The sequence below is a fragment of the Cavia porcellus genome, unplaced genomic scaffold (genome assembly GCF_034190915.1).
Source record: "Cavia porcellus strain 051 isolate PalLab524CR breed Dunkin Hartley unplaced genomic scaffold, mCavPor4.1 scaffold_5, whole genome shotgun sequence".
Lineage (NCBI taxonomy): Eukaryota > Metazoa > Chordata > Mammalia > Rodentia > Caviidae > Cavia > Cavia porcellus.
Window position 1 is genome coordinate 33,251,647 of NW_026947488.1, and position 15,014 is coordinate 33,266,660.

A 15,014-nucleotide genomic window follows, 5' to 3' on the forward strand; every position below is an offset into this window, starting at 1 on the left:
TGAGAGCCATGAGGTTCCACCCCTCAGGGCAGATTGTGGGTTTTCTGACTCGAATGCTGAGAAAGGACTTTCCAGATGGGCCCAGAAGGAGGCATAAGGGTTTGCAGGGAGAACCGCACAAGCAACCTTCAGGGGACAGGCAGCAGGCCCCGGGCAGCCTTGAGCAGGGTGCACTTGTAGGGACTTGTGGTGTCCCTCAGGCAGGTCACCTAGGATGTGTGCTTTAGTTCTGGCAGGTTCTGCCTGCTTGGTGGGTGAAGTTAAGATGTAAACTATTTACTGTAGGAGTTCTGTAGGCAAAGGGAAAAAAAAGGGACGTATATACCAAGGGTCAGCAAAATGACTGCTGCTTGGTCAGTGTAAGCAAGCAGCTTTTATTGAGAGAAAAAACATGCTTAGATTATATAATTTGTTTGCTTCTTGCCCTTGTAAGGACCTCAGGTTTTTGCCTTGGATGGTGTGTGTGGGGGTGGGGGGTGGGGAGACGGGGGTTCAAAGCCTGCACTTTCATCCAAGACACTATCGTCCAGATGTGTCTGGAACAAAACGGAGTCAGTGTGGTCTCTCTACATCTCCCCCTCCCTTCTTTTTTTAGTTTAGGTTTTCTTACCATATTAGAAACCGGTATTTTAGGTATGAACATTTTGCATAGGGATGGGATGCTTGTAGGTATCCCATACCAATTAGACAGATAAGGAGAGTAACACCATAAAAAAACATTTCTTTTACCAATTGATACCCGGTAACCATCCTGTAAGGAAATTTCATAATCCAATATTGAGCCCTTGGGACACATGTATCTGCTTGGTAAGTTCTCATAAATCATGAAGCTTCTCATTAATAGATCTACTTTCATCAGACAAATTAAAACAACACATTGAGCAATTTCATTGCACCCATGATGATATAATAGAAGTAGATAATCAACTGCAGGGTGATTATCTAAAATCACTTGTTGGTGCTCACTTTGTTTTTTGTTAATAATGCCTAAGCTGTGGAAGTATAACTAATTTGTTTTGCCATGAGACAAGCTAGTTCATTAGCATTGAGATTGGCCCTGGCTGCCAGGGAAGGCATACCAACCAGAGAAATACCTAAAGCATAAATTTCTGCTTTGGTTAACAGGCTAATGGAAAAGTCCCCACATAGGTCAGTGAGACTAGTTGTAGACCATTTGGTGGGAGACAGTGTAAATCCAGGAGAAGGCAACAATATAGTAAGGCGACTAAGGCAATATTTTGTGTTATGAGATAAGTTAGTAGGGATATTACTGAAGGTCTACTCTTCACATGAGAAAAAAACTATCCAGCAGGGAGAGGAACATGTCCATGTCCATACAATACTGGCTCATAACTAGAACAATCCCAAGTACTGTTAGGAAGGCAAAGACATTGAGTAGTACAATTTTCAATACCAACACATGAGGCATTTGAAGTTGCTCCATAAGGAGTGAACATTTTAACAGCATTATCAGGCTTTTTAAAGGATGGCATGCCCCAATTTGGAAAGTCAGCATATGTAATTATTTTTGGAGTAGTGGAGAAAATGGTGTAATTACTTAGAGAGATAGGGTCCTTGCATACCGGAATCAGACAGGACCTGAGAATGTATTCACTTTTATCTTTTGAACAAGACAGAAATGAGAGACATTAGCTATTTTTGCCAAATATTGTATTCCAATCTTTCCTGGAGGTCATGGGACTGTATGGTCCCCACAGTGGGCTTCAAAACACATAGTAACAGAATGCAAACAAGCATTAAAGAGTTCATTGTCAGTTTGGTAAATACCACTGCAAGAAGCTTTTCAGGAGTTGGTTCTTCTTCAGATGTATGGAACAAGTCTTATGCAAACTGGATCAGTGCCTTTATATCACCCAGCTCACTGATCTGGAAGCTGTTATCCTAAGTCACTTCCAATGTGGCCAGGCTTGATTCAGGGAGAGGCAAAACTGTGGGATTGGGTTGTGCAGCCCGTGATGCCAACTCATCTGGCGCAGGGTGCCAAGAGCAGGATCCTCACAGGGCCTGTTGGGGATAACACAGAAACATCCCGTAGCCCTTAGGTCAGCAGGGGTGTGGGTCCCTGCCTGACTGGCTCTGGGGGTGATTTGAAATCAATGGAACCAACATAGCCAAAGAGACTTGAAGAGAAACAGTAGGGACAGCAAAAAGAAGTCAGCCTTGGTAAGTGGTAAAACAGTATCAGTGAGATAAATTCCAAGCACTGTAAGTGCATGAGTACATCCTCGAGAGATGACAGGAAATAGCATTGATAATGGGAAATAAAGTACTGCCAGGTGAGTGGGGTAAATGTAATCATTCGGCAATAAATACCTTGTTGCTCTGGATGGCAACAAGAACTCCAGTGGGCAAAGCTGCTGAATGAAAAATGAGTAAGGAGAGAGGGTAGACCTTTGGGACTCAATCCACCATCACTGTGGTGCGTGTGTGGGCCTGCTGTAGAGCTCTGTAGGCTCTGAAGGGCCTGCCGTAGACAAGGAGAGTCAGAGGTCACCTCAGTAGGATCTGGGAGACCCCATAAAGCATCGACTAGAGGAGCTAACTGTTGTCAAAGGAAAATAGAGCCTTGTCAGTTAAGGTAGAGACAGCAGAAGTGGCACACTCAGGAGGACCTGGAAGTCAGCCATGCTGTGTTGTGTCTGTTCACCTGCCAAAGGTTGCAGCAGCATCCTAGCAGAGACACCAGGTGTGCAGGACAGAGATAGGGGCTCGAGGCTCTGCATGCAGCAGTTTGCCTATTTTTTCCAATCCTCCATAATGAGTGTTCCTCCCTCAGGATACCAAAGACAATAATCACAAAAGTTACTAAATTATGCTCAGGGAGCATGTGGCCCTCCTTCTTAAGGACAAAAAGCAGTTCTGCCTTATGTTTCTGCTGTACTTCAGACAGGGAATTCTGATGTGTTGGGAGCTGTGTTCCACCCCGAGAACACAGCGAGGGCAAGTTACCCTCCACAGCAGACATTTCTGTTGTCAGGTCTGTTTGGGTGCCAGATGTAGGGGTTCTGCAAGCAAAGGGAAAAATCAAGGGACGCATGCAACAAGAGGGTAAGCAAAATGACTGATGTCCAGCCAGTGTAAGCAAGCAGCTTTTATTGAGATAAAGAACAAAGAAACTCAAATTGCTCATGCTTAGATAATTTCTTGTCCTGACGGGACCTCATGTTTTTACCTTTTGTGCGTGTGTGAACGTTTTAAGACTTGCACTTTCCACCAGGACACTGTCAACTGGATGTGTCTGGGACAAAATGGAATAAGTGTGGCCTCTTTACAATTTACATGTGTTTGAAGTGGGCAGCATGGTCCTCTAACAGCGGATCCTGGGGTTGGGGTGTGGGGGGCTGCAGTATTCAGGGAGAAGGCCAAGGCAGGATGTGGGATACTACCTCAGTGTCTTTTAAGGTCCTTACGAATTTTTCTAGGAATGGAGAAAAAAAAAGTGCTTGAATACCTCTTGTATCCAGAAGCTACAGTTTTTCATGAAAAGTTCAGTTCTGGTATCACAGCCCTCCTGGTCTGCTTTCCATTTGTCTGTGCTGCTTCTGGTCTTCAGGGGCACCTGGAGCTTATCCTGTGGGAGATGGCACTGGGTCTGGGGTGGCACAGTCTCCTCTTGGTTGGTGAGCGCCGTCTCGGAGCCCGATGTCTGAGGGCAACGGTGCAGTTTCCAAACGTGCACTGTGCTTTCAATTAAAATATAATCTGTTGTGAAAAACAAAGGCTAAAATAAAAATAGAGGCTTCTGCTTGGCTGACAGAACTTTCTATGTTCTTTTACATTTCGTGACTATTAATTCAAGGTTTTCATCAACTTGAACGAACTATTGCGTCTCTATTTTCACTCATTTCTTCCTCAGCATACTCTTCTCTTCTGGGGAAGAAAAACAGAAAAGAAAAGGCAAATACCAGCAGCACTTAGGAGAAGCCCAGATGATTGGAAATCGCAGGCATTTTATGCATTCATATTACGGTGCTGCTGACCTCAAAATACTGCCATGTCAGCCTACATCTGAAATGAGGGCAGGTAAGTGAAGGCTCTGGGAACTGTGATTTACAGTTGTGGTGGGTTTGTTTTTGTCTTTTTGAGATAGGGTCTTCCTATGTCATTTAGCCTGCTTTTGAGCTCACTTTGTAGCCCAGGCTGGTCTCGAATTCACAATGAATGATCCTCCTGCCTCAGCCTCCCAAGTAGGATTACAGATATGTGTCACCAGGCCTGGTTTAGGGATCTGTGATTTAAATAATCATAAGGAAGTGTTTGTTTGATGGCACGTATTTGCTCCTTTTTCCCGTTTTACTAATGCTTCAAGATGAACGGTTTCATTTTTTATTCCACATGTTAGAGCTGATGCATTCATTAATTAGCCAGAAAGGGAGGACTGATTGCTAGAGGGCTGGGGTACAAATGTGGCTCACTGTGTGCACACATGCACAGATCGCAATGTCCAGCCCAGTGGGGTGGTTATCTGGGGTTTTCTTACAGTTGGGATCCAAGATGACCCCTGAAAGGCTCACTGTGGTTTTGCTTTGCATTTTTCTGATGACCAATGATACTAAGCACCTGTCCCCTTATTAGAAAAATGTCTTTTCAGGTCCCTTGCCCATACTTTAATTGGGCTAGTTGTCTTATTGTTTTTAATGGTTTCTTAGATATTATAAATTCCTTTTCTGTTACATTATGTGTTTTTGCCCATCCTCCCACTCTGTGGATATCTGCTTCCTTTGAAGTGTGAAAGTTTTTAACCAGTAATGTCCAAGTTTTACTTGTGCTCTCAGTGTCATATCTAAAAAGTTATTGCTTAGTCTCAGGACACAAAGATTTATAGTGATATTTTCTCCTAAGGAATCTCTGGTTTTACCCCTTCTGTTTAGTCTGGAATCTGCCTTGAGATCAGAGGCTATGACTCCCCAGGGTGGAAAAGTTTACACATCAGAGCAGAAGCACCAACCCCAAAACTCCAACCCACCTCAATCATGTTATGCACATTGGTCTTTTTATGTACCCTTCCCTCTGCATATTGCAGAGGTGGTGTCAAGCCACCTAGCTAGCCCAGCTCACAGTACTCACATACTTCCCGCCTTTCTCACAGACATTCATCCTCCAGCCTCTCCCTTCTTCATGAGTTAATAAAATCCAAATTGAGACCTGGGTCAAGGTCTTTGTTCCAATGAACCTTAATTCTGACCAGACTTAGGACCCCTTGGCTCCCCATAACTATAAATATGTCTTAGTGTCTTTATTCTTACCATGGGTTGCACCAGAAGTGGTAGGTTAGAATTAATTTATTGGAATTCCAAGATTCATAGGATTTCATAGGATTACAAACTTTCTGAATGGCAATGAGGACTAGGAAAGTCTTTCCATACACGTTCACCCTGTTTCTTGAAGAAAGCTTGAGTGAGTGCCAGAGTTTAGTAAAATATTTGCTTTGCTATACGGAGATGCAGTTGCTTATTGAAGGATATTTGCTCCGTTGGTACTTATCTTCACAACCTGGATTCACATACTGTACGTAGCTGCACAAGCCTAACCCTCAGGGCCACACCTCTGTATCATTATGCTCTTATGCAGGGGACGGTGCAGAATCTCCTGCCTGTGGATGCTTCCTCAGGTCTCTTTTGACAGTGCCTGGGCACTTTCAGTACCAGAGGCCACGTAACGCCCAGGTGGTGGGGCCAAGGTCTTCCCAGGATGGTACAGGAACTCTGCTAGAAATCTAGCCTGGCTGGATGGATCTGAGGCACTGAGGCTTCTGGCTAGGAGGGAAATCTATACTTGCAACTCACCTTTGTATTAACAGTGCTGTATGTGTAGCTCCTGCTCAAGTTTCAGGCAACCCCGTGCAATAGGCATAACATCTCCACGAGGAAGCAGGGTGAAAGGGAGAATCAGAGACTTGAGGAACTCAGCCAGATTACCTGATATGTGGCTACTTTGGGGCTCAGATGTGCTCCCACCAGCTCTGTCACAAAGGCAGACTGGCGAGTGCCAGTTCCACTGCTCACTAGCGTGTGTCCTGGGGAGTCACTCATTGTCCCTGGCTGTCATCTGGGAAGTGAGAAAATCCATATGTGAAGCTTGGGGATGGGAACCCAGCAAAGACACACTGCCCTGGTTCTCCAATTTCCCCTGCCACTCCTTGGTCCTGGAGGTTTTCAGCAATTGCTTATAGCAACTAGTGAAAATACTTGGTTGGATCAAATTTGACCCAACAGTGAGTCGGGAACCATACTGGGTGTGCAAACCACCAGCAGCTGAATTCAAATTCTAGGGAATGTGTGCTTTCTGTTTAACTAAAATCTGTTGAGAGTTTACTGTCCTAAATGCTTTCCATGCATAAATCAGTCTATAGTAATGAGTGCTTTGTTACAATTTCTATCACACAGCTGAGAAAACTGAGGCACAGAGAGGCCAGACAACTTATTAAATCTTAAAAACAACAATAACAGCAACTTGTAAGTGGTGCCGCTGAGACTCAGTTTCAGCCAGGTAGCTGCAAAGCCCACCTTTTTTTTTTTTTTTTTTTTTTTTGAGACAGGGTTTCACTATGCAGTTCAGGCTGGCACTGAACTTACTTTGTAGCCCAGTTGGTTTCAAACTTGCAGCAATTTTCCTGCCTCATCCTCCTAAGTGCTGGGATTACAGGGGTGCATCACCACATCCTGTAAAGCCTACACTCTTAATTATTTCTGGGGCCCTGAAGTCTCTTAACCTGGGCTTCACAGGGTGGCAAAGAGAATGCTCTGGAAAACACATCCGCACCGAGCTCCATCAGCTCCTGGCACCATCGCTGCCGCAGGGTGCTGTAAGGTGGAGGGCACTAGAGAGCACAGTGCACAGCTCTCTGCCTTGCTCCCAGTAAGCTAGATCCTGAGAGTCGCTGAGACAGCAGCATGCACAGCACGACCTCTTAGGCAGGTAGGGGTGGCAAGCGCTGAGGAGGTGATGGGAAGTTTTATCTGTGAAAGTTCAAAACTATCAGCTCTGGCTTTGTGACTTGGAAACACTCAGCTGAAGGCAGCTTGTCAACAAGGATCTGCTAGAGGAGAGAGGCTGAGGCTGGTGGAGACCAGGGCTTCATGGCAGGGGGAAGAACTGGAGATAGGATGAGCAGGGCCTCCCTTGCCAGGAAGTCTCTGTGGCCGGAATGATGTGGTCATTGAGGCTGCAGGAGTGGGGTGTAGGCAGCCCTGTGTGTGGCCCTAGGGAACAGGCATGGATAAGCACTTAAGGGAGGGGAGGGGATGGAGCTGGGCTTCTCCCATGGGGGCTGGGCAGCAGGGGATATCAGAGGGCCCACATGGGCCTTGGCAGGGTGAGAGCAGAGAAGAGTAAGGGACAGAGGCAGGGCATGGTCTGCCTAGGGGAATGGGACGGGGTGGGGAGGGGTGAGACTGATGAAATCCAGGGCCAAAGAGAAACCCCTGGGGTCAGAGTCAGGACAGGATAGGAGGGCAGCTGGTGCGCCCATGGGAGGTGGGTAGGGGGTGGCTGATCAGGGGGAGGTGGAGTCGCCCACACAGAGCCAGGGGCTGCCCCTCAGTGGAGGGGGCACTCCCTGGAAGCAGGGCCCCACAGGGGCGGAGATTGGGGAGACTCAACTGAGAAAGGTAGTTTCAGACATGGGTAAGAGATGGCCGGACAGGAAACAGGCGGAAGAGAAAGGCTAGGAAGGACCTTTCAGGGGGTCAGGCCAGAGGCAAGTGCTGAGGCCCTCCACAGGGTAGTCAGGGCCAATCGTCCCTGGGGTCTCTACGCTAGGCCCCCCGCTTCCCTCCAGCTGCATGCAACAACTGCTCCCTGCTCGGGTGCGTCTGGCCTGCGTCCTAGGCGGCTCTGCCCTCCAGAGCTCTCCGCGGGCTCTCGCACAGCCCCACCGCCTCGGCTCCGGACGCAAGGAGACCACGCAGGAGTCGAACCGGCGGTAGTGGGCAGCCTGGAAGGCCTCCAACTCCCGTCTTCCCGCGTGGACGAGACTTGGTTGTGGGCACTCTTCGAGCTCGGGCTGGGGGCTCAACAGGCATAGCCACCTAACCCTCCCGCACGCACCCCGCCTGGGGCGCCGCAGTGCTTTTGGGCCTCGCGTCTCCTTACCAGGAAGGGTTCCACTTGGGGGGGGGTGCTTTACGGCACCGCCCAAGCCTCCTCCCTGGGCAGCCGGGCTGCTAGCGGGGGCTCCGCCAGGCTTGGCAGCTGCAGTTAGGAACGGGAGGCCCGCGCCCTTGGCGCCCCGGAGCCAGGGTCCCCGAGCCCCCATCCCTGTCTGCGCCCTCGGCTCGCAGCCTGGTCCGGCGTCCAACAGCGCCGCCTGCTGCCGTCTGGCCGGGAGTAGTTGTGGCCGAGCAGACTGGAAGTTTTGAAAGTTCGTCGCTTTCGGCCCTCCGTATTCTTGGCGCGTGAATAAGCGGATAAAGTCCAAAGTGACAGTTCTCCTAACGCGCTGCCCGGTCCTGCCTGCTCGCCCACCCGTGGCGGACCCCTCGATCACCGCCTTTTCATAGATGGAACGTCCCCAGTGTACCGATGAGTCCCCCGCTAGGCTCGTAGCCCACTACTCCAGGGCAATCGGTGCACAGTTCCTCTGTGCTGCTGGACGGCGACGGGCCGGACTTCGGTGCCGCGACACTCCCGGCACCGCTTCCACGCCAGGGCGCACTGGGCTTGGCAGCGCCCACCCGGGAGCTGGAGGCAGTGCTGGTGTCAGGCGCGCCTGGGATCCTCAGCCCCCTCCACGGACTCCCCGGCAGCACCCTGACCAGGCCTGGGGCCGTTTTCTAGCGACCCTGTCTTAGTGAGAACCCGTGGCCTGCACAGCATCGCCCCCCAGTGTCCTCTTGGTCTCCATCCTGCTCCTGCCCCGGCGTCTTACAGGTCTGGGTCGCTAGCTGCCCCGCCCGGCCCCGCCCCCTTTCTGGGTTCTTGAAATCGGGGTACTATTTATGGAAGGGGTGGGGCGCTAAGAGGCTGCGGGGGGGGGGGGGGATTCGCGCTGCCAATGGCGGTGGGGCTTGGTCCTTATCCACTGCGCTCACCCTGCGAGGCGCTACGGGAGCGAGGGCGGTGCAGGCGTCCTGGGAACCCGTCGATCTGAGGACGTCGCCCCGGCCCTTCCCACTGCACTTCCTTCCTTTTCTCGAACGTCCAGGAGGGAGGGGGCCGCGCGTTTATAAGCCGGCCTAGCCAGGCTTTGGGCAGAGCAGAGCTGCGTCTCGTCCGGGCCCGCGCCGCGCCCTTCGCTCCGCCTCCGCCCGCACGCCTCGGCCCGCGCGGCATGCTCGGGGTGCTGCTCCTCGGCGTGCTGGCCCTGGCTGGCCTGGGGCTCCTGGTGCCCGCGGACCCGTGGCCCAGCGGCAGCCAGTGCGTGGAGAGCGAGTGCTTCGCGCTCTTCCACGGTCCCACAACTTTCGCTAACGCCAGCCAGGTCTGCGAGCGCCTGCGCGGGCACCTGATGACCGTGCGCTCCTCCGTGGCGGCCGAGGTCATCTCTCTGCTCCTCAGCGGCGACGGTGGTGCGGGCCCGAACCTCTGGATTGGCTTGCAGCGCCAGCAGGGCTGCGGGGACCCCGGACCACTTGGGGCCCTGCGCGGCTTCCAGTGGGTGACAGGCGATAACCACACGAGCTACAGTAGGTGGGCGCGGCCCGACAGCGACGGCGACGGTGCGCCCCCCTGCGGCCCGCTGTGCGTCACCGTTTCGGCTGCAGGCATGGGACCTGGCGACCCCGCCTGGGAGGCGCAACCTTGCGACTCAGAGGCAGCTGGATTCCTGTGCGAGCTGCACTTTGAGGCCTCCTGCAGGCCACTCTTGGTGGAAGCGGTTGGGCACCGCATTTCTGTTGCCTACAGCACCCCATTCGGTGCGCGCGGCGGAGACTTCCAGGCGCTGCCCGTGGGCAGCTCGGCTGCCGTGGCGGTGCTCGGGCTGCAACTGAGGTGTGCGGCGCTGCCTGGGACTGCGGAGGGGCGTTGGGGGCGCGAGGCGCCTGGCGCTTGGGATTGCACAGTGGAGAAGGGTGGCTGTGAGCACGAGTGCCACTGGAGTGAGGGGACGCCCAGGTGTGTGTGCCCCCACCAGGCCAAACTGCAAGCAGATGGGCGCTCCTGTGTCGCCCCAGCTGGGCCCTCCTGCGACAGCCTCTGTGCTCACTTCTGCGTGCCTGACCCTACAGCGCCGGGTTCCTACACCTGCATGTGCGCCACCGGCTACAAGCTGGCAGACGACCAGCACTCGTGCGAGGACGTGGATGACTGCGCACAGGTGCCCAGCGTGTGCCAGCAACGCTGTGTCAACACTGACGGGGGCTTCACATGTCTCTGCGATGAAGGCTTCGAGATGGTGGACGGAGAGTGTGTGGAGCTGATGGACCCCTGCTACGGGTCGGACTGTGAGTACCAGTGCCAGCCTCTAGGCCAGGACACATACAAGTGCATTTGTGCTGAGGGTTTCCGGCCCAAGCCGGAGGCACCGCACCTCTGTGAGCTGTTCTGCAACGAGACTGAGTGTCCTGCGGACTGTGACCCCAACGCCCCACAGATCTGCTACTGCCCTGAAGGCTTCATCCTAGATGAGGGCAGCATGTGCGTGGACATTGATGAGTGTGATCAGGGCCACTGTGGTTCACATGAATGCCACAACCTCCTGGGCACATATGAGTGTGTCTGTGGACCTGGCTCCCCCCTCGAGGGCCAAGTGAGCCAGGACTGCGACAACATACAGTTGTCTAGAGACAAACAAAGTCTGGAGAAAAAAGAAGAGGCCATCAGGGAGGAGGAAGGTTCTGGGGAGGACTTCACCAGCTCAGTGCCAGGCCCTACGCTGAGTGCCCCACCCACAGGGCCCTCGCACTCTGTTGTTCTCATTGGCACCTCTGTTTCTACCCTGTCCCTGGTGGTGGCGCTTCTGGCACTCCTTTGCCACCTGCGCAAGAAGCGGATCGCAGCCCGTGAGGAGATGGAGTACAAGTGTGCATCCCCTGACAAGTCTGTGGCTCTGCAGAAGTTCTGAGGACCCACCATGTGCAGTGTGCCACCCACAGTGCATCCCCCTCCGTTTGCTCCCAGGCTGCTCAGAAGGACCCTAGCTACTGGAGTGTGGAGACCCTCCCTGTCCTCTGCCTGGGAGCCCCAAAGGATGAAGCTGCCACATCTGGGCAGAGCACAGATTTGCCCAGAGGACAGACTGGCAGGTGGCCCACCCTGCCTGGGTGTGGGAGGGGTGAGTGCCACTGGGCCTTATCTTGCAGGGCAGACTCCTACCGGCAGGGCTGGTGACAAATAAGATATTTATTTTTAAAAAATATTTAGTTTTTTGCCTCTTTCCTTTTTTCACTCTTTACCTGTCTGTCTCCGAGGCTCACTGCACTCCCCACCACACTGTGTGTCAGATGCTGTCTCTCTGCCTATATTCAGCCTCCTTCTTGACTCTAAGCTGTCTATCCAGAAAGAACTGCTATGTGAGGCAGAAACAGAAACACTAAAAACAAAACCAGTTGCATATTTTCGTTTCCCCTAGCTTTGCTAATTTATTTATCTTGAAATTTCAGGCTTTGAGAGCAAAATAGTTTTAACTGAGTTTAATAGGTGACCCATTAAATTAACATTGCTGGACTGTCATAGAAATTAAACCTGTAGAATTGTTTTATTTTTCAAACAGTGAGTCTGAGTTTTAGACTCACTTTGATTTGGATGAAGAGAAAGTGATTGTTAAGTGTTGTATGCAGTTCCTTCATTACCGATAAGTTTTGGCAGTGCTGAAACATTCCAATGCTTGCTCCAGGTTGAGAGAGAAGCAGCCCCAGGAGCGGGGCCCAGAAGATTTTGAGCTGCCTGCTTCCGGCCAGTCGGACTCTCAGCTGCTCATTTTATTTGCTCACTTGTGCTCCAGAATGAAAGCCCCCCATTTTCCAGGAGACTTGGATCTGGGAAGGGGGCCCAGAGGATGGGCAATCAGAGCCTTTCTTACAGCAGCCTTGAAGAACATCTCCTGCTTTGGAGGGACCTTCTAGCCCTGGCCAACCACATGTGGTCCCTGGTCAGGCTCGGAGCCCCCGGGAAAGCAAGAGAGATGGGGAGAACCCTGGGCTCCACCCTGTCCAGCTCACTAGAAGTGCAGGGGCTCCTCTGTGCAGTCACTTGAGGACAACCGTTCTAGAGAATTTCCAGCTTTCTGGAAAACATTATACATGGGTCAGTAGTAAGTAGTGGGCCCATCCAGGCCCTCAATTCTCAAGAAACTGAGGAATTTTCATGGTATAGTTTTGTTCTCTGGTAGAAAAGATTAGGTACACAGCACTGGACTCCGCCACACTGCGTGCAGAAGGGCCTTGGTTGGAGTAAGCTGGGCATGACTCACACTCCAGTGAATGGAAAAACTGTATCATGTAAGAAAGTGTGTCTTTGTAAGGCAAAGGTTTTCCTCTGCTGTGTTGTAAACTCAGCACATTTGTACATATTATTTATTGGAGGTAAACTAGAACACAGGCAAAACCCTTACTTATGATGTCTTTTGTACAAAATAAACAGATTACAATGTGCTCACACATGGGTTCACCTTGCCTCTGCCTCCTCTGTGTCTTCTGGCAGAGCTCCTGAGCTGAACTGGAGCCCTGTGCCGCGGGCTGCTCTGTATCGCTGCCCCTGACACAGGGTCAGAGCTCCAGGCACTGTCTCTGAGTTGTGTATCTTCCTGGAGGAGATGGTTTTCAGTGGAGAGGGAGTTCCTGTTATCTCTGGGTAGGCAAATGTTTGTCTTTCCATAACCATGACAACTTCAATCATGCAGACTTGTATCTACGTGTTCCCAAGTACATCCTAGGCCATTTACTGGGATGCACAGGAGGCGTGGTCCTTCTGGGCTGTTTCTGGGGTTCACCATGCAGCAACTGCCTCCAGACTCGAGGCATCTTGCAGTATTGAGCCATCCTTCTCCCTGGTGTCAGGACTCGGGTTTCTTGACCCTTCACCCAGATGGAGATGGCTGACTTTCACAGGCAGAGTTTGGAATGTTTCCACAAAGTGGGCCAGGAGGAAAAAGCTTAGCAAAATCTTCAAATGCATTTGTGCACCTGGAAGAGGCCAGACCCTCAGTGTCCACCTGAGCAGATGCTGTGGGAGGAGAGACGAGTGGTAGAGACCAGAAGCAAGTGATGTATTGACTAGGAGTCCGCAGGTCCACGTGAAGGAAGAATCCAGGGACAGGGCTGATAGAGGCAGATCTGTGGTGCTGGGAGCTGGGGGAGACAGTTGGTGCCTCTACTGCAGTGGGACCTCAAGGAGCATCAGCAGGGACTGTTGGACCCCAGTTGTTTGGGATGTTGTAGCCACGCCTCACTCCTTTGGCCCTAGGAGCAAAAGCCTGGGGTCTCCCTGGCAAGCACTGTGCAGGGCTCACATCACAGGCACCCCTGCTTGACCCTAGCCTCACATGTGGTGGTTGTGTAACCACAGGAACCATGTGACCTCCTTGAAGACTAGAGGTGCCATGGGGGCATTATGTAACTAGGACATGGCAGGTACCCACTGTTGCCTGTGCTCTGATGAATTCTGGATCCATAGTTATTCCCAGGGACAAAACTGAGGCTGTACAGGAAGTGGACAGTGCCCTTCTGAGGCAAGATGGAGTCCCAGGATGGAACAGCACCAGCCTAGGGTACCTGTGAAGCTGAGATTTCAGTAGGGAGGGTTTGTGCAGGGTAAGAAGTGCCCTTTGCTAGCAGTGAAGTCCAGCCATGAAGGCACAGGCCTGCATGCTGTGCTTAGGACCTCTCAAATAGAGGAGCGTGTGGGTCCTCCTTTCCCCCAGTAGACACAGGGGAGGAGTGGTACCCTCAGAAAGCCATCCTCTTGTGCTCAGAGCTGGAAGGGAAGCTGGTGGCAGCCCAGGCTAAGCTCAGGGCTCAGGCACCCATCTGGGCTGTGGAGACACTGGGTGTGGTGGTGTGGTATGGACAAGACAGGCAGAGAGGATGCTTGGTTTCTGGCTTTGAGGGGTTCCCATTGTTGTGTATTAAGCAGGGTGCCTCATTATAGGCCACAAAGGACATAAACAGATTTTATCCTGCTGGTGGCTCAGTGAGGACCCACAACCCCCCCCCCCACCTGGCTACCACAGTGTCTCTCAGAGTAGGCGGGTCGCCTGCCCTCTTTCTAAGCTCCTGCCCGGGCATGGTTCCCTCTGTTGCAAGTGGGTCTTTTCCTCCTTTGTTGCTGGTCAGCAGGCTCAGATGTAGGCAAACAACTGATTTCCTCTCACAAGAGAAGCTAAATATTGTTTTAACATCAGATTTGAGCAGAATCAGAACCCTTGCAGCCTATTTTGAAAGTGTGATTGCAAAGGTTGAAAGGCCCTGGGGCAGCGTCTGCCCAGGTCCCAGCCTGCTGCGAAAGCGGGGCCTTTGGGGTCCACCAGGGACTGTAGTACTGAGAGCCGGGGTCGGGCAAGGGTGCCACCAGGTCAGTGTTGACCACCAGGGCTGCCGCCCTCGAACTTCGACCTGAAAGAAATTGCCCATGAAAGGCGGAAGTTTTGTAACTGTGTGTCATCCTGGTGTCATCCTGCCACGGAAACCTGCTTCCTGTCTGCATCTTCTGCTGCGGCCTCATCTTTCCAGCACGGCCCTCCCCCAATCCCTGTCAGGGCACCTGGCCACCCACCTCTGCCTGGCCTGAGAAGAAGGAAGAGGCTCTGTGGCAACGGTTAATCCCCTTTCCTAACCTGCTTGGCATGGGCCCCTTGGAGAGTGGGGACCTCACTCTTGGAACACACCCTTAGCACATGCATGTGGAAACGGTGATAGGAGCCACGAGCACCACGTCTTGTGATCCTTTTCCTGATTGGACTCTCTTTCCCTAGCTTCGCCCCTGGGGATTGCATGCCGACCAAGGGCAGGGAAGGCTGAGAGGGCTGGAATCTTTGTTTAGTTTGTGGGTAACTCTTCAGGGCACTGGACACATCCATATACACACAAAAACAAAGAGGGGGTAACACCAGCCCA

At 52.1% G+C, this 15,014-nt stretch overlaps 1 protein-coding gene across 1 annotated transcript; it reads left to right on the forward strand.

Annotated features, from left to right (window-relative positions):
* The first annotated feature begins 9,195 nt into the window (after positions 1-9,195).
* Thbd (thrombomodulin) lies at positions 9,196-12,560 on the forward strand. Its single transcript, XM_005008364.4, has one exon. It carries the CDS (start codon positions 9,293-9,295, stop codon positions 11,024-11,026), a length of 1,734 nt encoding a protein of 577 aa, XP_005008421.3. The 5' UTR covers positions 9,196-9,292; the 3' UTR covers positions 11,027-12,560.
* Positions 12,561-15,014: the final 2,454 nt, after the last annotated feature.

Bases quoted from the DNA above. Each gene is read 5' to 3' on its own strand.
- Thbd (XM_005008364.4), top strand. From the start codon at position 9,293: ATGCTCGGGGTGCTGCTCCTCGGCGTGCTGGCCCTGGCTGGCCTGGGG.